This window comes from Bubalus bubalis, chromosome 7 (genome assembly GCF_019923935.1).
Source record: "Bubalus bubalis isolate 160015118507 breed Murrah chromosome 7, NDDB_SH_1, whole genome shotgun sequence".
Taxonomy (NCBI): Eukaryota; Metazoa; Chordata; class Mammalia; order Artiodactyla; family Bovidae; genus Bubalus; species Bubalus bubalis.
In genome coordinates, this window is record NC_059163.1 from 14079879 (window position 1) to 14102030 (window position 22152).

General features: G+C 46.8%; 1 protein-coding gene across 5 annotated transcripts in view; it reads right to left on the bottom strand.

The window, feature by feature from the left end:
• Positions 1-22152, bottom strand: part of EVC2 (EvC ciliary complex subunit 2) — a 153806-nt gene that overhangs the window by 130666 nt on the left and 988 nt on the right. For 4 of the 5 annotated variants that reach the window (XM_044945651.2, XM_044945649.2, XM_044945650.2 and 1 more), the window contains exons 2-7: positions 20516-20629; positions 15033-15087; positions 10443-10609; positions 6138-6206; positions 4124-4310; positions 1293-1402 (exon numbers count right to left, since the gene is read on the bottom strand). In XM_044945651.2, coding sequence (XP_044801586.2) covers positions 1293-1402; positions 4124-4310; positions 6138-6206; positions 10443-10609; positions 15033-15087; positions 20516-20629 — 702 coding nt within the window. The remainder of the gene's footprint in view (positions 1-1292; positions 1403-4123; positions 4311-6137; positions 6207-10442; positions 10610-15032; positions 15088-20515; positions 20630-22152) is intronic. The other variant, XM_006044374.4, reaches the window with a different exon arrangement.

Below are 22152 nucleotides of genomic sequence, written 5' to 3' on the forward strand. Positions count from 1 at the left end.
CCAAGGAGTAAGCGTCTTTTAATTTCATGGCTGCAGTCACCATCTGTGGTGATTTTGGAGCCCAAAAAAATAAAGTCTGACACTGTTTCCACTGTTTCCCCATCTATTCCCCATGAAGTGATGGGATCGGATGCCATGATCTTCATTTTCTGAATGTTGAACTTTAGGCCAACTTTTTCACTCTCCACTTTCACCCTCATCAAGAGGCTTTTGAGTTCCTCTTCACTTTCTGCCATAAGGGTGGTGTCATCTGCATATCTGAGGTGATTGATATTTCTCCCAGCAATCTTGATTCCAGCTTGTGCTTCCTCCAGCCCAGCATTTCTCATGATGTACTCTGCATAGAAGTTAAATAAGCAGGGTGACAATATACAGCCTTGACATACTCCTTCTCCTATTTGGAACCAGTCTGTTGTTCCATGTCCAGTTCTAACTGTTGCTTCCTGACCTGCATACAGATTTCTCAAGAGGCAAGTCAGGTGGTCTGGTATTCCCATCTCTTTCAGAATTTTCCACAGTTTATTGTGATCCACACAGTCAAAGGCTTTGGCATAGTCAATAAAGCAGAAAGAGATGTTTTTCTGGAACTCTCTTGCTTTTTCCATGATCCAGAACCTTAACAGAGGTGATTAAGGTAAAGCGAGGCCATCACGGTGGCCTCTAACCCCACCTGACAAGCGTCCTTATAAGGAGACGAGGATACAGACACACAGAGGGACGACCACGTGAGGCACAGGGAGAAGACAGCTGTCTACCAGCCAAGGAGAGGCCTCAGAAAGACAACCCTGCCCATACCCTGACCTGAACTTCCAGCCTCCAGGGCTGTGAACGAACACATTTCTATTGTTTGTGAGCCAGCTGGTCTGCAGTACCTTTTCACAGCAGCTCTAGCAAACCAATATCAATAGAAAGTATATGGTTGAGTGCTTATTACACACAAGACATGGTGATGAGAAATTAACATCTATGCAAATAAATTTTTAAAAAAGGAAAAGAAAAACCCTATGTAGACATGTATAAATAAATATGAAACCATGGCAAAAAAAAAAAAGAAATTAACATCTATGGATGACTATCTTGATAATCAGGTCCATAGAGGTTACAAGAAGCTAAAAGGGAGCCTGGTTCACGGCAAAGTGTGTGAGATTCCAGGGCCCATTCACTAATCCAGAATTCGGCATCACTGAATGAATGGAGGATGGAAGGAAGAAGAGCATGACCAATGGATAATGTGCTCGAGGTTTCTAAAACAACAATGACAAGACAGAAACCACAAGTAACATAGACAATACCGGTGACGAACTCTGGAAGGAGAGCTGGGCAGGAAGCAACAGGATGTCTCCACTCCCGACATCTCTGGCCTCCAGCGAGGCTGTGTAGCTGACCAAGAAGGAGTCTCCAACTGTTCGGAGAGAAGGCACGTGCAGTTAGCAGGGGGGTCCCTGCACACCCCAGACACGGCCACTGTCCAAAGGCGGCGGCACCACAGCCCACGGCGGCAGCCAGGGCCCCTTTGAGCTCACATACTTTTTAGCATGGAGAGTAAATCAAGCAGGCGTGCTCTTGGGCCCTCTCTGCTTTCACTCGGAAGGGCTGTCAGCAGGTGCGGGGAGCTTTACCTGGACCCCAACCCATCCAGAAATGCCTGAGGCTGGGCGGGTCAGCCTTCCTAACTCAGGATGTATTCAGCTCATCCACTTATGAAATACAGAACCTTTCTGTTTTGTTTGGAATCCAGGTGGGGATCCTATTTATTCCCACTGCTCCTATTCACACAATGAAGAAAAAGTCTTTACTGAACTAACTTTTGGGTGACACTAGCCGCCACTTTGACACCTCCAGGCAGCCTGGTCCTGGGAGCCCAGCACGAGCACAGAGAGGCAGTGCCAGACCAGACCCGGGAGAGGGAGAGGAAGGCCACTCAGGCTCACGGAGGGTCCCTTCTGATCTCATGGTCGCTGGTTGGTGCTTAATTACACAGAGAAGCTTCCCTAGAAGACGGGGTTTCTGACTCAAAGCTCCCCTTAATAAGAAGCCAGGATTGAAATGCCAGCTATTAGGAGAAGGCACCTCTGCGATAGGGAGGGGTCACACCCCAGGGTGAACCAATGGGCTCTGGAGTTGTGGGTGGGGAACTCCCTTTTCTTTAGAAGGACTCCCGGAAGTGGGTGCCAGAGCACCCACAGTTCACAGCTGCAGGGACTGAGATTCAGGGATGTGCAGAGCGCACGTGTCAAGAGCAGAAGTCAGCGAGTTCATGGGTGAAGTGTGTGGTCCTGGCTCCGAGCAGGTGAAGTGCAGGAATGGCAGGTGAGTGAGGGGCAGGGGAGCAGAGAAAGGTCCTCCAGCGGGACACAAGAGTAGGAGCTGATGCTGAGCCATGGGAGGAACGTGCCCAGTTCGGGACGGTAGGAGCATGGACTACACAAGGCCACTGGAGCGATAAAATGAGAGGCAGGCAGAGTGCCAGGCCATGTCGCCCCATTCAGACTCTGCAGTGACTTTGTGAGTCCGGGGGACACACACCACGTCTGCAGCTCAGAGAAATGCAGTGATTTCTGGAGGCCACATGGCTCTGAAACGGCGAGGAATCAAGAGAGCTCTGTCTGAGATCGAGTCTGGGCTCTGCTCTCAGCCCTACGTTCCTGTCTCTAAGCACAAGCTGAAGAACTGGGGAGATTTATTTTTACATCATTGAAGAAAGGCATTGAAGATCACTTAGCTGAGATGTACCATGACGGTTCTTACACCATTGCTTAAACCAGCGCCAGCAAAGAGGTCACTACTGGCGGGCCAACTCCACTGACAGCTTCTGTCAATAGTACGGTGTTAAGATGGATTCTGAGGTTTCATCTAGACTCAGAAAGAGTGGTGGCATTGATGAGCAATGTGGGCCATGTATATGGAAGTCAGTAAGAGTCCCAGGCCTGTGAGATGCACTATAGCATCGTGGGCATGGGGTGGATGGAGAAGTCAGACTGAGTCTGTCTCCACCTTGACTACCAACCCTGGGCCTTGGGCAGGTTCCTCATCACCTTCGTTTCTTCATCTGTAGACAAGGCACCTTCTCAGAATAAAAGAAGTCCCACCTTCCTAGGAAAACTGACAGCTCTGAAGTCAGAGTAACAACTGCATTCCAGAATTACTATTTTTTTAATTACTTGTTTATTTTTGGCTGTGCTGGGCCTTCACTGCTGTGCAGGCTTTTCTCTAGTTGTGGCTAGTGGGGGCTACTCTCTAGGTGTGGTGCGTGGGCTTTTCATTGTGGTGATTTCCCTTGTTGTGGCGGATGGGCTCTAGGGCACATGCGTTTTAGGAGCCGGGCTCCCAGGCTCTAGAGCACGGGCTCAAGAGTTGTGATGCATAGGCTTAGTTGCTCTGCACACGTGGTATGTTCATGGATCAGGGATCAAACCTGTGTCTCCTGCATTACTTCGGAGCCACCAGGGAAGCCCCCAGAATTGGTTTTAAATCTCCTTAATTGTACACCTGTGGCAGATTCAGGTCAATGTATGGCAAAACCAATACAATATTGTAAAGTTAAAAAAAAAAAAAAGGAAAAAAAAAATCTCCTTAATTAACCAATGACAAGCTCACTCCAGGAAACACACCTCTGAAAGCCAACCAGTGATGGTGTCACGCTTTGAACGGGAGCTAATTAGCAGCAGAGTCACTCCCATGAATACAGCTGAACACGTCAACAGCACGCTTCCTGGGCTGATGCCAAACCCCTCCCCTGTCTGTCCAGCACTCCCCCAAACAAGCTCTTTATTTCACTGAGTGACGGTCATTTTGATCATCTGGCTGATGGATACAGTGGGGTTCGCTATAACCTCTTTGTGTACGTTTGAAATTGTTCATAATAAACTTTGAATATGCATATTTTTAAAAATCCTTCCCCAAATCCCACCTCTCTCAATCCAAGTGACAAACCAGCTTCCTGGTTGCAGACGCTGAGCAAGGGTCTCCTCTGATGCCCCACCAGCAGATTCCACCATGAGGATCAACGGCGTGAACACAAGTCTGTGTCTGAGAAGATGCCTGCTGCCCATCCTGCGCTCTGTGCCCATCTGTGTGTATCTCCATCGTGCCCCACCCTTAACTTTGTACATGTGGCTATTACCTTGCAGAAACTTCTTCCTGAAAGCCTGGAAGCCTCTCGAGGTCTGGTTTCCAGCCGACTCCCTAACCGTGAGGCCTGTGATGTTGTCGAGTAAGAGCAGGTCGGAGAGGTTGGCGGCCGTGGGTGTCCTGGTGTTGTTCACAAATAGTCGCACGTGGACCGATGGCCACTCACTCTGCACAGACACCTAGGACAGGAAGGGGAATGAGGCCAGACTTGCTGGTGAGCCCGACTTCCCAACGCAAGGCCCCAGCTCAACCTGCACCCACTAGGTCTGCAGGCAGAGGGAAGGGACCACAATCTCACGAAGGGTCTAGAATTCATCAGGTCTGATTTCAAAGGCCCCGGGAAAATTTTGACTCCCGCTTGACAAGTTGTTGCTCAGACCGGTTCAAAGAAACCAGGACCCTGAAATGCAGTGAAACCACAGAGAAACTTAGATGAAAAAACATCCATGCATGAGACTACAGTGGGGAGATTGTCACAACTGGGGTCACCAAGAAAAACAAACTGCAGTGCTTTCTTAATCCATTATTTTGAAGATTCAGTCCCAGCCAGTCCGGGGCCTCTGATTGTCATCTGATCTCCAAGTTTGCCTTGAGCTGGTCTCCTGTCTCCTGGCCAGTCGCCTTCCAGGTTCTGCCCACCCATGTGTTTGCACAGCTCAGTTATTCAAAGCCAGTGGCCCATCTCCAGCTTGGCTCCCCACCTGGCCTCTGACACCGTGTCCTGCCCCTCTCTCAAAGCCTATTTCCCACCATTCCTGCCCTTCCTTCACCCCAGCTCTGCTGAAAGAAACAGAGAAGCTGAGAAAAGAGAGGTAAGTCATGTACACCCCCAAGAAGAATGAGCTCTGGATTGTAATAAGTGAAAAAAGCAAATTGTAAAACTTGGTGTATAGGGTACTGTCACCTACGTAAAAAGGGGAAGAAAGAAGGTATGTGTATGTATGTGCACATGGGCACACACACATACTCATAACTACACCCATGTAGCAGGAAGCATTTCTAGGAGGACGCATGAGAAACTGGTAGCTCCAACTGCATTCCAGGAAGAGAAGCAAGAGAGCCAAGGCCTGGGCTGCAAGAGAGCTGTGCAATACACAGTTAGCTAAGCAGAGCTGGACTGTCCAAACCCCGCCTATCCCAAAGAGAGGACCAGCTCCTGGGAGACTGGCCCTTAAAGCCCATGGAATATCTTGTCTGGAAAGAGTGTCTTGCTATACTTATGGCCTTGGGCCACCCCAGGTAGTCTGTGCTAACCATGTGATTCACAGTGAGGGCCTTGGACAAAGCTGTGTTCAGGTGACCTGAGTAACTGAGGTCAGTGACATGAGTGCTCCATGCCTACATGATGGATCCTCAATAAGAATCCTGGACTCCACGGCTTGGGTGAGCTTCCCTGGTGATGTCACACACCACTGCTGGGAAAAATTAAATGCTGCTCCTTCAGTTCCACCAGGAGATGACCAGGGGTCTTGGGCCTGGTCTCCCCAGAACTCTGTCCTATGAGCTCTTGGCTTTGCTGACTATCATCTATATCGTTCTGCTGTAATAAACTGTGACTGTGAGTAGAGCAGCTTTTCTGAGTTCCCTGAGTCCTTCAAGGGAACCACTGAACCTGACGATGGTCTCGGGGACCCTCAACACAAGGATCATGTGAAGGTCATCTCATGAGATTAGTAAGAATCAAAGACCTAAAAGACATTACATAAATTTGTAAACTGTTGGCATCATACCAATGTTAAAATCTGGGAGAAAATACATGCTTTCTTTCCCATTTTAAATAATCACAGAGGATTTTCAGTAATGATTTTGTTGTTACCAAAAAAATCTTAGTCTGGTGCTTCCATATAAAATATGAGATCCCCGTGGGTCACTTCATCACCCGTGCTTAGATATGGGTAGACGGCCATGTGATTTGCCAGTTCTTTAAATACATAACTCTACTAATATACGTTTTTGGCAAATTCAATTACTTTCTCTTTAAGTATAAACCACAGATGAATACTCACCACTGCACATTTCTGAAAAATTACTCCATTCTCAGAAGTCCCTTGAGAGTCTCTTGAAATGTCTCCATACTACAATAAAATATAGAACTTATTAGAAAATGAAAAACAGTTCATGCTACACATGTTAAATAAAAGTACAAGATGAACTTTTAAAAGTGGGGGGAGGGTACAGGAACTTCCCTGGTGGCCCAGTGGTTAAGACTCCATGCTTCCAATGCAGGGGGTACAGACTAGATGCCTGATCCGGGAACTAAGATCCCACACACTGTGGGATGTGGCCAAAAAATAAACAAGTAAAAGGCAGGGTAGAAGGGTTACTTTGGCAGTCATGCATTTTGACCCTGAAGATTTTTCTTTAAGTCTTACAGAACTGGAACTTAAAACCTATGAATAAAGAAAAATGTGGACATGTGATGACACGGGGCTATGTCTTGTTCTGAGGCGCGTGTCAATGACATCATTGTCACAGGGACTCAGCGAACCAGGGCTGACACTTTAGCAGGAGGAATGTGAGCAGAGCTATGGAAAAATCCTTGAAGGACTGCTCACATGTCCTGGCTTCCTAGGCCTTGTCATTGTTCAGTTGCTAAGTCGTGTCCAATTCTGTGCCATCCCATGGATTGCAGCATGCCAGGCTTCCCTGTCCTTCACAGTCTCCTTGAGTTTGCTCAGATTCATGTCGACTGAGTCAGTTATGCTATCTAACCATCTCATCCTCTGCCTCCTCCTTCTCCTTTTGCCTTCCATCTTTCCCAACAACAGGGTCTTTAGTAGTAAAGAATTTGCCTGCCAATGCAGGAGACGCAGGAGATGCAGGTTTGATCCCTGGATCAGGAAGATCCTCTGGAGGAGGAAATGGCAACCCACTCCAGTATTCTTGCCTGAAGAATCCCATGGACAGAGGAGTTTGGTGGGTTACAGTTCATGGGGTCTCAGAGTCGGACAAGGCTGAGCAACTGAGCAGAACAGCATGCACATGTCCTGAGTGGGGCACGCGAGCCACACAGCAGGAACCTGGTGAACATGGACCATGGTGTGTTGAAGTGCTTCTTGCAAGCTGGATCTCTCATTAACAGGTAGAGAATCCACCCAGGATTGGCCTCTTCCAGCCCCATGAGGGGCTTCCCTGGTGGCTCAGTGGTAAAGAATCTGCCTGCAAAGCAGGAGACCCAGGTTTGATCCCTGGGTCAGGAAGATCCCTTGGAGAAGGGAATGGCTACCCAGTCAAGTATTCTTGCCTGGAAAATCCATGGATAGAGGAGTTTAGTGGGCTACAGTCCAAGGGGTTGCAAAGAGTTGGACATGACTGAGTGACTCACACACACACAGCCCCATGACACCTCCCCTGGAAACCAATGGAAAGCCAGGGCTCACCCACTGTATGCCAGCTCCATTACTCCTTGTAAACATAGCTGATACCTGTTCGTTTTCATCCTTGAACATGCCCCTTGATCCCAGGCCACGCATCCCCACTGTCTGCCCCGCCCACCTGCATCTGCGGTGGGTGGAGCCATACTCTGAATCAAAGACCAAGGCAGCTCTCAGTGATACCGATAATCCTAACGGCTATTCTTTCCCAAGTGCCAGGTGTATGCCCATCACTGTACACACATGAATTCTATTTCTCCCATTTTACAGATGAGGAAACTAAGGCTCATGGAGGTTAACCATTTGCCCAAGGCTGCACAGGTAGGAAGCTTGGACTCTACCCAGGCAGTGTGCTGCTTATAGCTCCATATGCTATGATAGGATCGGTATAGGCAGGTGTAGGTATAGATAGGATAGATATAGCTCCATATGCTATGATTCTTCCGTAGGGCACACTCCTCCAGAGCGTGACTCTCTCATTGGCTATTGTATAGAAATGAACAAAGACGCAGAGAACAGAAGTGATGTTCTGAGAACACTTTGACCACAGGCAGCAGCATAAACTGTTGAGGGCTTTGATTCTGGTTGAGTTTCTGTCCATGACCCCACCCTCATGCCTTGATGTGCCAGGACCCCAGCAAGTCCTTGAGGGCAGGCATCTGGCTTTCTAGCCTTCAGATCCCCACACAGTATCCTGCATACGACAATCAGATAAACACAGTTTGCTGGGCAAAGACACACAGTAGGGGGATGGAGCACGGACTGGAAAGCTGATGACCACCTTGGTGGCTGGATGCAGCTCGTCCTGAAGCTCAGAACCTGGGAACATGACCCTATTTGGAAAAGTCTTTGAAGATGTAATTAAGCCAAGGCTCTAAAGATGCAATCATTCTGGGTTTAGGTGGGTTGGCTTTAGCCAGGTCCTAAATCCAATGACAAGTGTCCTCATTAGTGACAGAAGAGAAGACACACCCACAGAGAAAAGGACACAGAAGGTGAAAGCAGTAAATGATAGGTGTCAGCTGGCTGGCCTTGGTTCCTAGATACTTGGTCAATTACCCCCTGATGTCACTGTGAATGTATTTTTAGAAGAGATCTAAAGTTTAGGTCAGTGGACTTTGAAGGAAGCTAATGACCCATCATAGTGTGGGTGGGCCTCACCCAATCAGGTGAGGTCTTAACAAAAATGATGAAGGCTTCCCGTATGGAGAAGGAAATGGCACCCCACTCCAGTACTCTTGCCTGGAAAATCCCATGGACGGAGGAGCCTGGTAGGCTACAGTCCACGGGGTCGCAAAGAGTCGGACACGACTAAGCAACTTCACTTCACTTCACTTTCCCTAAGGAAAAGTGCATTCTGTGCAGAGACTTTCCAACTTGAGTATCAGCATTTCTTGGGTCTCCAGGCCACACTTGTAGATCGTGGACTTTGCCAGCCCCGACAATCACATAAGCAATTTCTTGAAATAAATCTCCCCCTCCCTCCTTCACATAAGTGTGTGTGTGTATCTGTGTGTGTGTGCGTGTATACACACATCCTACAGGTTTTGTTTCTCTGTAGAATCCCAATATAAAGATTGGAGTGATGCAGCCACAAGCCAAGGAAAGCTCCCGAAGCTGAAAGAGATAAGGATGGATTTTCCCCTACAAGCTCCCAGTAAAAGCACAGCTCTGCTGACACCCTGACTTTGGCCTTCCTGCCTCTAGAACAAGGAGGGAATAAATTTCACTGTTCCAAGCCACCATGTTGGTAATAATTTGTCACACAACTATCTAATACAAAATGTAGGAGACTAACACAAAATGTAGCCAAGGGCCAAGGAGGAGCTTGTCGCCGTGGTAGCCTGTTGGCTGAACCCAGTGGCTCTCAAGCCATTATAAATCATGACAGCTTAGGGAAGAGTCAGCCTCATGTGGTACCAACACATTACACAGAGTATGAAGAACACTGGGAGCAGGGACAGCAGCTAAAAGCAGGGGCCCCACACCCTAGTTCTGCCACTTTGACCTGTGGGATCCTGAACAAACTCCTTAATCTCTCCAATCTTCAGTTCCTATCTGTAAAAAGGGAATAAAAATAGTACCTGTTTAAGAAACTCATAATGAGGCTCCAGTGAGATTATGCATAGAAAGCACTAAGCCTATGGTTTTTCCAGTAGTCATGTATGGATGTGAGAGACGGACAATAAAAAAGGATGAGTGGCCAGGAATTGATGCTTTCAATCTGTGGTGTTGGAGAAGACTCTTGAGAGTCCCTGGGACTGCAAGGAGATCAAACCAGTCCATCCTAAACGAACCAGTCCTGAATATTCATTGGAAGGACTGATGCAGAAGCGGAAGCTCCAATACTTTGTCCACCTAATTCGAAGAGCCGACTCATTAGAAAAGACCCTGATGCTGGGAAAGATTGAGGGCAGGAGGAGAAGAGAACAACAGAGGATGAGATGGTTGGATGGCATCACTGACTTGATGCACATGAGTTTGAGCAAACTCAAGGAGATAGTGAAGGACAGGGAAGCCTGGCATGCTGCAGTCCACGGACACGACTGAGAGACTGAACAACAACAACATGCCTGGCAAGTGGAAAATACTTTTTAAACATTTGGGACTATTATCGGTAGCAGCGTTTTTATAACAGTGAATTGATCCAGTTATAGCAAAACCCCATGCACTGCTTTAGAACCAGCAGATAAGGCTGCCTAATGCTCAGATTCACACATCCTATTCATCTAAATACTGTATATTGTATAGAAGCAGCAGCTCTCCCTAAAAAAAATGGATTTGCTCCCTAATGATAACTATAGTTAGTGAAAGAGAAAGAATAGGTGTTTTTTGGAGGAGGAACAAAAGCCTGTGACATTTTCTACACAAGTGATCCAAAATCGGTTTCTTTACAACTTCTGATATGTCTTTAAAAGAACTGAGTATGTTACTTACCAGGCGGTGTGTTACAGCAGAGTCTCTTTTAAACAAGGTCTTCCTAGGCCATGAGTGTGTAAAAGCAAAGATGGAATGAATCCATGGCCCACGAGAGGCTGCAGAAGCCAGGGGTGGGTTAAAGACTTCAATTTCCTTACTGAATTTCATTCCGAATGGTGCCTCCTCTGCAAAACAGCAACGTGCATGCATTACATAATACAAAAAAGCAGTGGTTAAACTCTGGAAGCAAACCACATGATACATGGCAGGCGTTTGGAAAATCTTTACTGAGTAAGTGAACGAGGGTGTGAATGAAGGAATGACTTATCTCTTTGCCAAGGTGAGAAGTTCTCATTGGGAGCCATAGAGCTTAAGAAGAGTTTCTTGAAGTGTGTGCTTCTTACCTGATCTGTAGGCTGAAATGTACCAGCCTGGCCCCCTTCTAGACCGGCTGAGTCAGAACCGCTAGGCAAGGGAGGAGGCATGGGTGATTCCTACACACTTAGCATCAGAGGGCCCTGGGTTCCAATCCTGGCTGTCACTCGCCAGCTGTGCCCTTGGGAAAACCTCTAACCACTCTGTAAATTTCTATTTTGAAGTGACCAGAATTGTGGAGTCATGCCTTTTCAGCATTTATCTTCTGTCCAAGTACAAACTGTATATAGGCTGAGAATGAATCCTCTTTTTCACTCTTCCTTACACAGAGTATTGATAGCAAGGTCTTTAGAACTGCTTTAGAACCCCTTTTATAGAATTTCTAAATAAATGTAGGAAAATTAAAAGAAAAAAAAAGAATGTGGAACTGGATCCTGGATAAAATCAATATCCTTTTTCCCAGAATAGTATCTGTGGTTCAGTTCACAACGTTGGAATGGGGACAACGGTGAGCATCTGGGAATTTAGAGCCCTCACCGTGGAAAACAGCACGCGCTTTCCCAGGCTGGCTGCTCAGTTGGGACTGTTCGAGTCAATCACACAAGTGGGACAGAACACCCACCTCCAGACCCCAGTCCAGTCCTTCGGGCTAAAGGACAAAGACTCACTGGACTTCAAATCTTAAGGCCACTCTGGGCTTTGTGTCTGGTGCAGGTGTCTAAGCCCCTGCTCCTCCAGGAGCTCAGAAGGCCCAGCCGTGGGCTCTGATGGAGACCTGAATGAGGACAGACACTGTTACTGTCCACAGACAGTACAGAAGGAAGTCAAGCTCTGACCTGACCATCACCTCCCACTGCGTCACTACCCAGTGGTCTCCCCACTAGTGTGCTGTCATGTGGGTTATTGGTCATGACTCTGCAGCTGTTTTAATGCACCCTGGCTCCCTCTGTTTCCTTCTCCTGCTAATTGCTACTTCTCAGGACTCAGCTGAGACTCAACACCTCCTCCAGGAAGCCCTCCCTGAAGCCTTCCCGGTGACCTCATTCCTCCACCCTCTGCTCTCACTATAACCACAGTCCTAAGTACACTGCCCTCCCTTATCCAAAATGTCTTCTTAATTAGTGACTAAAAGTTTTCCGTGATTATGGTGATATCACCCCAACCTATTTTACTCAAATGAAAACACTGGATTTTGTAAACTTTTGTAAAGTCTTTTGCAAAGACTGCTTGTTGTTCTTCAGTTGCTAAGGTGTATCTGACTCTTGGCAACCCTGGGGATTGCAGCATGCCAGGCTCCTCTGTCCTCCACTATCTCTTGGGGTTTGCTCAAACTCATGTCCATTGAGTCAGTGATGCTATATAATCATCTCATCCTCTGTCATCCCCTTCTCCTCCTGCCTTTAATCTTTTCCAGCATCAGTGTCTTTTCTAACGAGTCAGCTCTTCACATCAGGTGGCCAAAGTATTGGAGCTTCAGGTTCAGATCAGTCCTTCCAATGAATGAATATTCAGGACTGATTTCCTTTAGGATTGATTGGTTTGATCTTCTTGCAGCCCAAGGGACTCTCAAGAGTCTTCGCCAGCAACATGCTTCGAAAGCATCAATTCTTGAGCGTTCAGCTTTCTTTATGGTCAACTCTCACACCCATACATGACTACTGAAAAAACCATAGCTTTGACTATTCAGACCTTTGTTGGCAAAGTGATACCTTTGCTTTTTAATACACTGTCTATGTTTGTCATAGCTTTACTTCCAAGGAGCAAGCTTTAACTTCGTGGCTGCAATCACCATCCACAGTGATTCTGGAGCCCAAGAAAATAAAATCTGTCACTTCTTCAACTTTTTCCCCCTCTATTGGCCATGACATGATGGAACTGGATGCCCCGATCTTAGTTTTTTTCATGTTGAGTCTTAAGCCAGCTTTTTTGCTCTCCTCTTTCACTTTCATCAAGAGGCTCTTTAGTTCCTCTTCACTTTCTGCCATAAGTGTAGTGTCATCTGCATATCTGAGGCTATTGATATTTCTCCCGTCTATCTTGATTCCAGCTTGAGCTTCATCCAGCCCAACATGTTGCATGAGGTACTCTGGATATAAGCTAAATAAACAAGGTGACAATACACAGCCTTGTCGTACTGTTTTCCCAATTTTGAACCAGTTCGTTGTTTAACGTCTGGTTCTAACTGTTGCTTTTTGACCTGCATAAGGTTTCTCAGGAGACCGGTAATATGGTCTGATATTCCCATCTCTTTAAGAATTTTCCACAAGTTTGTTGTGATCCACACAGTTAAAGACTTTATTGTAGTCAATGAAGCAGAAGTAGATGATTTTCTGGAACTCTCTTGCTTTCTTCATGATCCAATAAAAGTCGGCAATTTGATCTCTGGTTCCTCTCCCTCTTCAAAACCCAGCTTGTACACATGGAATTTCTCAATTCATGTACTGCTGAAGCCTAGCTTGAAGGATTTTGAGCATAACATTGCTAGCTCGTGAAATGAGAGCAATTATACAGTAGTTTGAACATTCTTTGGCATTGCCCTTCTTTGGGATTGGAACGAAAACTGACTTTTTGCAGTCCTGTGGCCACTGCTGAGTCTTCCAAATTTGCTTACATATTGAGTGTGGCAGAGTAACAGAAGACCTAAAAAATACTTTTAACTCCCCCAGAAAATGAAATACATTTATCCCTGGAATAAAACAAGATGTATTCATAACCTGTGTCAATTCTGGATGAAAAGTCTGTTCTGCCTTCCCAGGACCCCTCCCTTCAGGGTAGCCCCCCAACTAATCAGTAAGATTCTAGCTCAGTCTCTACAGACAAACCTGGATCTCAGCATATCCTGGTCCCCAGGAGGCCAGACTTAAGCCCAGAACCTAGAAGACTCTCCCCCCAAGTCCCAGTGATGGGACTGGGGACTGGCATGGAACTCAGACTGTGTCCATTAGTCTTCCCTGAACTTCTGTCGAGCTACAGAAAGTCTCTTCCTTTCTGCAAGTGGCAGCAATTACTTCCACATGGAGAGAATGTCCCTGAGAATGACACTCATCAGACGAAAGCAGGAGCCTCAGTGGAAAGTGAAAAGCAGAGCCCTGAGAATACTGTGCTCCTGGATCTGGGGCCTGTGCAGTCCAGCGATAAGGGTCAACAAATTGCTCATTGCCTAGTTAGTTTCAGTTGGATTTCTGAAACCTGGTGTGGTAGACTTTCAGTGCATGCATACTCAGTTATGTCCGACTTTTTGCAATCCTGCCAGGCTCCTCTGTCCATGGGATTTCCCAGGCAAGAATACTGGAGTGGGTTGCCATTTCCTTCTCCAGGGCACCTTCTCGACCCAGGGATGGAACCCAGGTCTCCTGCGTCTCCTGCATTGGCAGCTGGATTCTTTCCTGCTGAGCCACCTGGGAAGTCAGGTAGACTGAGTAATGGTCTCCAAAGACACCCAGGTCCTCATCTCAGCAACCTGTAAATATGTTCTCTTATATGGCAACAGACTCTTTGCAGATACGATTAAATTAAGGACCCTTAGTTTAATTCATGGGGAAGTAACCTGGATTATCCAGGGGGCCATAAGTGTAATCCCAGATGCCTTACAGAGGGAGGCAGAGAGAGATTTGACAGGCAGAAGAGAAGGTCATGGGACCACTGCGGCAAGAAGCAATGCTGCTGGCTTGGAGGCTGCAGGAAGGGTCATGACCTGCAGGACTCAAGGAATGAAGCTCCAGATCCCGGAGAAGGAAGAATATTCTTCCCAGGGCCCTGGAGAGCGTGCTGACACTCTGAAGTCAGACCAGTTAAACTGACGTGAACTTTCGCCCTCCAGAACTATATGAGAATACATCGATACTGTTTTGCCACTAAATCCCTGGTAACTCGTTACAGCAGCAAAAAGAAACTCACACAGTTGACTAATACACACACACTAAAACCCATTCTGCGTTTTCTTCATCAGGCACCTTCAGGGGAGAATCACGATTCCCCTTACCTGAATCATTATTGATTCTTGATTCTTACCAATTATTATTGAATCTTACCAAGAATCAATCACCACCTTACCTGAACTCAGATCTGGGCACCCCAGACCACTGCTGCACGAGGGGACTCATTGCCCTTGCTCTGTAAGATACATAGGTGAGCAGGGTGCCAGGGAGGCAGAAGCAGGAGGTCTATGGCTTTAGGGTATGGTTCTCTCTCATGGTCAAATCAATAAAAAAATCAACCAAGAGAAAAACTTACCTGGAGTTGTAACGTGAGAGTTTTCCACACTGGGCCAAATCCCAAGGGGTAAGTCCTGAAAGTCCAAAGGCACAAAGACATTATCGAAGAAAACACTAGGAGTGGTTGAAAAGTCATCTCTAAATGGCCTGCATGGAGAGGAGCTGCACGTTTATCCTGACACCTGATGTAAATCTTTCTAAGTCAACCATCTCCACCAGCATCTGAGTAGAGGATTATATAATCGCATTCCTGGAAGCTGTCTAGGGAGACAACACAGTGCAGTGGAAATTTCACACAGTTAGACCTGAGTTTGAACCCCAACTCTGGTTTTCAGGAACCCTCTGATGCGGGGAGAGCCTCAAGCCTCTGAATTCCCAAAATCCTGCTTGTTTTCAGAGTGGTACATAAAACACTGGCCTGGGAGTTGGAGACCTAGATTTGAACTTGAACCATTTATCTGCTGTGTGTCCTTGTTCAAGTCTCTTAGACTCTCTGAGCCTCAGATATTTCTTCTGCAAAGTGTAGAACTCCTCCCAGCTTGCTTCGCCTTGTTCAGCAATGAAAACTTGCCCAAACAGGGCTCAGTCAACCCCTCCATCCCATCTTTGTGAAATACTGAGCCCTAAAGAAGCCCAGAGCCCTCCACTATAAAACAGTAATAATAATCATTATCATGATTATTACTATAGTGCCTTGGCTAGAGCTCTTGAAATGGGCCAGGCCCCGTACTGTGCACAGCAGGATTATTCACAATAGCCTAAAGGTAGAAGGAACCTAATGTCCACTAATGGATGGATGGATAAGCAAAAATGAAAGTGAAAGTTGCCCAGCTGTGACTGACTCTTTGTGACCCCATGGACTATACAGTCCATGGAATTCTCCAGGCCAGAATACTGGAGTGGGTAGCCTTTCCCTTCTCCAGGGGATCTTCCCAACCCAGGGATCAAAACCCAGGTCTCCCACATTGCAGGTGGATTCTTTACCAACTGAGCTATCAGGGAAGCCCATCCAAAAGTGGTCCAGGCATAAAATGAAATATCATTCAGCCTTAAAAGGAAGGAAAATCTGTCACAGGCTACAACATGGATGAAACTTGAGGACATCAGGTCAAGTGAAATAAGCCAGTAACAAAAATGCAAATAGTGTATGATTCCACTTATAGGAGATATGTAAAATTCATAAGAGACAGAAAGTAGAAGGGTGGTTGTCAAGGGCTGGGAGACAGCAGAATGGGGGGTTGTTGATTAATGGGGACAGAGTTTCAGTATCACAAGATTAAAATAATTCTGCAGATGGAAACACAAAAATGTGAATGTATTTAACATTGCTGAACTGTACACTTAAAAAGGGATAAGAGGGTAAATTTTGTTGTGTATGGTGGTGGTGGTTTAGTTGCTAAGTTGTGCCCGACTCTTTGGAACCCCATGGACTGTAGCCCGCCAGGCTCCTCTGTCCATGGGATTTCTCAGGCAAGAATACTGAGTGGGTTGCCACTTCCTTCTCTAGGGGATCTTCCCGACCCAGGGATTGAACCCAAGTCTCCTATGTCTCCTGCACTGACAGGCAGATTCTTTACCACTGAGCCATCAGAGAAACCCCATATTAGTACATATAGTTACATATTTAGTAAGTTACTTCATTAGTACATATACTTATATATTTAGTAATTTGAAAATATATGTAGATATTTAACAATATGTTTAGTATTAACTACTTATAGATTTAATATATAGTTACATGTTTAACAATATGCCATATAATACCATAGATCATAACCATGCATTATTTTTAAAAGCCTAGGCAGGAGTATGCAGAAGTGTTAGCCTTGGGGGCTTGGGGACTGTGTGTGTGCAGTAGAAGGGGATCCCTGTCTCCGCACCGCCTGTATTGATTTGTTCCTTGTAACAAGGAGCATGTGCCCATGTGTCTCCGCAACAATAGCAAAAGTGACAATAATAAGAGACCAAGTGATGGGGGCCAGGATTCTCACGCCTGGTAGAAACATTGTCCCTGAGATCTTCCGGGACAGGTATGTGTGGCCAGAACAACCACTAGCTCATAACACCTTCCACAAGGTGCAAACAGGTGCCATTTTCCCAGAAGAATGCCATGTGCCAGACACTGTCTTTGCTGCCATTTGGCAGGAAAAAAGAAATCTAAGGGCTTCCATTCTAGGCCCTGCATAGGGACCTCCTTCTAACAAGTATAGTACAGTTGGGTGGGCAGGGAGGGTTGGGGGGATGGGTGGTGAGTTCATGACAGAGCAACCTGGCCAGTGCTGGTCCAGCCAAGAGTTCAAGGTCAACAACAACAGCAGAGCATCCCAGAAAAATTCCTCCAACTTGCTTGTCCCTATTCCTGAAATTTAAGACCATGCCATTCAGTTCAGTTCAGTTCAGTCGCTCAGTCGTGTCCGACTCTTTGCGACTCCATGAATCGCAGCACACCAGGCCTCCCTGTCCATCACCAACTCCCAGAGTTCACCCAGACTCACGTCCATCGAGTCAGTGATGCCATCCAGCCATCTCATCCTCTGTCGTCCCCTTCTCCTCTTGCCCCCAATCCCTCCCAGCATCAGAGTCTTTTCCAATGAGTCAACTCTTCGCATGAGGTGGCAAAAGTACTGGAGTTTCAGCTTTAGCATCATTCCTTCCAAAGAAATCCCAGGGCTGATCTCCTTCAGAATGGACTGGTTGGATCTCCTTGCAGTCCAAGGGACTCTGACCACACCATAGTTTCCACCTTATCTAATATTTCTTCCCCTTTGACTGGGAGTCAGCTAAGGAATCATTTTTGTCATTTTGTGTTTCATTTAAGGAAACACTAGCTAATTAGATCATTTTCACTGTGTGGGCAGACATCTGTTCCTAGCTTAATTTTTGGAAGCCAGGCAGAATTCCAAGCAACTCACAGTTATTTGACAGTTTTCCATCTTTGTTTCCACTGGTAGAAATAGCTTTCTTAAATATTCCACTCTTTCAAATAAGTTAATTAACAGTATCTCGAATTTATGTTCATGTCTAAGCTAATGTTCCCAAACTGGGAAAATTTCTAGTCAAAGAAAATTCCCAAAGCTGTTTTGTAGGACAAGGTGTTCTGTACATTACTTTTTATGTGGCTGCATATCATTATGATCATAGAAACCACATTTTAATGTATCTAATCTGTCTCCTTTGATGCTCAGAAATTGAATATGTGCTTAGAACCGTGGGGTATTTTTTTTACTGTAATAAACTAGAATGAAATCTGAAAACAACAACAACAAAACTAACAAAACAAATTAAAAAAAAAACCCACAAACAGCCATCAGTCATGTTGCCAGATGCACCCAGATGAATCCGAACAGAAAGCACCCTGCAAAATCCACACCCAGTCCTCCTCCAAACTGCCCAGGTCCTCACAACAAAGGAAGTGACAGCTACATGTAAAGTGATGTCCTGGGTGGGGGCCTGGGACCAAAAAGGACATTGGGTACAAGAACTAAGGAAATTTGAATAAACTATGGACTTTTACAATGGCTTGTCAAGGTTAGACCATTAATTGTAATAAATGTATCTTACTAGGGCTTCCCAGGTGGCTCAGTGGAAAAGAATCCGCCTGCCAGTGCAAGAGACACAAGAGACACGTGCTCAATCTCTGAGTCAAGAAAGATGCCCTGGAGTAGGAAATGGCAACCCACTCCAGTATTCTTGCCTGGAGAATCCCATGGACAAAGGAGCCTGGCAGGCTATATAGTCCGTGGGGTTGGAAAGAATCAGACACGACTGAATGACTACGTACATGTGTGTGCACATACCTTACTAATGTCAGATGCCAAGAGTAGGAGAAGCTGTGCATTGAGGGGAATATATATGAATTTTCTGCATCATGTGTACGATTTTTCTAAAATCTAAAACTGTTCTAAATACTAAAATCTGTTAACTAAATAAAAGAATTAATTTGTGAGGTCTCTGGGGTCCACACACACGTCTGCCTGTACCATCCCTGCCCCTGGAATTCTCCACCTATTCTTTCCCCAGCACTCGCTGCACGGCAAGCTCTGTGGCAGGCCCCTGACTTGATGGAAGGACAAAGGCCCCGTTCCAACAGACACTTCCACTCCAGGGAGAGGAGCAGGATACCCAGTGCCCAGGGAGCAAATGACTCAGAAAGGCCCTCTCGGCCGAGGCTCCCTGAGGTCTCAGCAGTTCCTGGGTGTCGCTAGCCTAGGGGTGCCTCTCTGGGGGATCCTTGGCCACTGTGAGCAGCCTGGTCCCACAGAGACCATGCCAACCACCGGTCGATACCTCACTTCAATGTCCAGCCTTCCCTTCCCTGTGTGAAGCCCCTCTCCAAGATGGCACAGTTCAGCTGACAAGGTCATCATGACCTCAACGGTCTCATTTCACAGCCAGTTCTCCATCCCCATTGCACACAACTCACCAGCAGTATTTGGCATGTGAGTGCATTGGCATCTTATGGCTGCTGTAACAAGTCACTACAAACCGAACGACTCAAAACAAATATATGCTTATTATCACATGGTTCTGGAGGTCAGGAGTCTCACTTGGGTCTCACTGGACTAAAATCAAGGTGTCTGCAGGGCTGCATTCTTTTCTGGAGGCTGTGGGGGAGCCTCTTTCAGCCTCTAGAAGCAACCTACCCTCCTCACTTCATAGCCTCTTCCTGCATCTTCAAAGCCAGCAGCAGCAGATTGAGGCCTCAAGGGGCATCCCTCTGACCTTCTTCCAAGGTCACATCTCCTTCGCACTCTCTCCTGCCTCCCTCTTCCATTTTGAAAGACCCTTAGGATTACACTGGTCCACCGGGATGATCCAAGGTCAGCTGAATAGCTACGTGAATTTCATCTGCAATGTCAATCTCCCTTTGCCAAGGGATGGAACACACTCACAGGCTCCACGGATCAGGATATGAACATCACCGGGAAGTCCTCTCTTCCTGAAATGCCTTCCTTCCTTGTCACAGCCTTGGTTTCCTTCCTATAAAATCAGCCACACTTTCTGATCTCCTTTGCTGAATCTCTTCTTCTTTTTGGTCTGGCGTTGGTATTGCTCCAGGCCTCTGCCCTAAGGCCTCACTCTTCCCAAACTATACTTACCCCCAAGAAAATCTCAGCCAGGTCCTGGGTACACCGGGGTTAAAGGCATGTGTGCACTGACCACTCCCTGGTAAAGATCTCAGCTCAGATTTTTCACCCAGATGAGGACTTGTCCATCACCACTCTCCTACACATCTCCACCTGGATGCCTCGTGGCAGGGGGCAGGGGTGGGGGGTCAAACTTAATAAGACCAAATCAGAAATCCTCATGGCCTTCTGAGGCTTCTGCGTATGAGCTGATGGTATCCCTAGTCTTCTATGTGTTCAGGCCCAAGTCCTTGTTTTCATTCTTGACTCCTTCCTTCGTTTCTCTCAATCTGCATCTAGTCACAGCAAACTCCGCTGGCTCTACTTTCAAATATATATCCCCAATCCAGCAACTTCTCAGCAGCTGTCCACTAACCTCACTGGTCCACTTCATCTCCATCATTTGCCTGGTCTCCTGCCTGCCTCTGCTCTTGGTCGTTACTTTCACCGCTGCCCTCTGTCCTCTATTCTCATAGCTGCCATGGAGATGCTTTAAAAAGACGAATCAAAGCAGGTCACTTTTCTGCTCAAAACCCACCCACGGCTTCCAACAAAATAACAGTCAGAGTCTTAACCACGGTCCATAGGGCCTTTCCTGATGTGGTCCCTCCCCATCCTCTGGACCCACCTCACCCACTCCTCCTTCCTCCCCCCATCCCTGCTCTAATCACACCAGCCTCCTTGCGGTCCTGGACCACACCAAGCACATCCTGCCTCTGGCCTTTGTCCTCACTATCTCTGGCCTTTGTCCTCACTACGATCTCCTTTGGGAAGTTTTTCTCCAGAAGCACCCATGTCCCTCCCTCATTCCATCCAGGGCTCTGCTTAACTGTCACCGCCCCAGAGCACCTTCTCTGACCACCCTGTCCAAACAGCGCTCAAAGCCACTCCATCCAGTCCACTCTGCCCACTGCACTTCTCTACAGCCTGAACTGCTGACTCCTGCATCATAGATTAACACCACTTGGCGCCCTTCTCCTGGATTCTAAAGGGCAGAGACTGTCTTGTTCTCTCATATCTCAAGCACCTAGGTCTTGATACCTAGGTCTGAAGCCTAAAGGGCCGTGCATAAACACTCAGAAGACTCTTGCCCACTCAAGTCTTCACTGTCTCTCTCCTTCCAGCACACTTCCAACAGAACTTTCTGGGATGGTGGGAATGTTCTATGGTCTGGGCTGTCCAATATGGTAACCACTAACCTACGGGGCCACCGAGCACCTGCAATGTTTAAATTCAAACAGCCACAACGTGGCCAGGGCTACTGTACTGGACACAGCAGTTTCAGAACATCTGGGAAATGGTTGTAACTATTACCTCACCCTTTGCAGGAAGGGATAGATATTAATAATAAGTTAACACGAGCATTTACGCTCCGGTTTTCAAAGCACTCTTGTGAATGGCCTGGCAACAAATATCCACATGAATGTTCTGGCGTTGACTTTCCAAAGGAAAGAGCAGTTGAGGACAGGCGGGTGGGCTCTGAATGTGAGAGCACAGGACGGGCCTCGGGGGCATGGCACTCTGGGTCTCAGTTTTTGGCAAAATGGGCCAGATACTTCCCATCTCAACGGCCAGCAACAAGTGAAAGGACCCTGTGAAAATGTTCATCATGAGCTTTCTAAAAGCTCAGAAAATTGACACAGTATTATTATTTTGTCTTTTCTAGTGAAAGCCTAAGAACCAATCATAGACAGTGAGAGAAATCTCATTTAAAAGACCTAAATATCTGCAGTGAGTATAGCAGGCACCCTGGGGCCTATACTTAGAAAATGCAACAGAATAAGAGGGGCCAGGCCCTGAGGAAGGGCTGGGAGGGCCACAAGGCAGTGATGGGCCGGACCACTGGACAGGCATTCCTGGGAGCAGAAGCCTGGATGTGCAACTGCGGTCAGAGTGAAAGCGGGTGTGAGCACGGGAGAAAACTGGTCAGATGTATACCACAGACAGGTCATCTAGAGGTCAGGGGGACATGAATGGTAGAACACACAAATTAGGGGAGCGGGGGTAACCCAG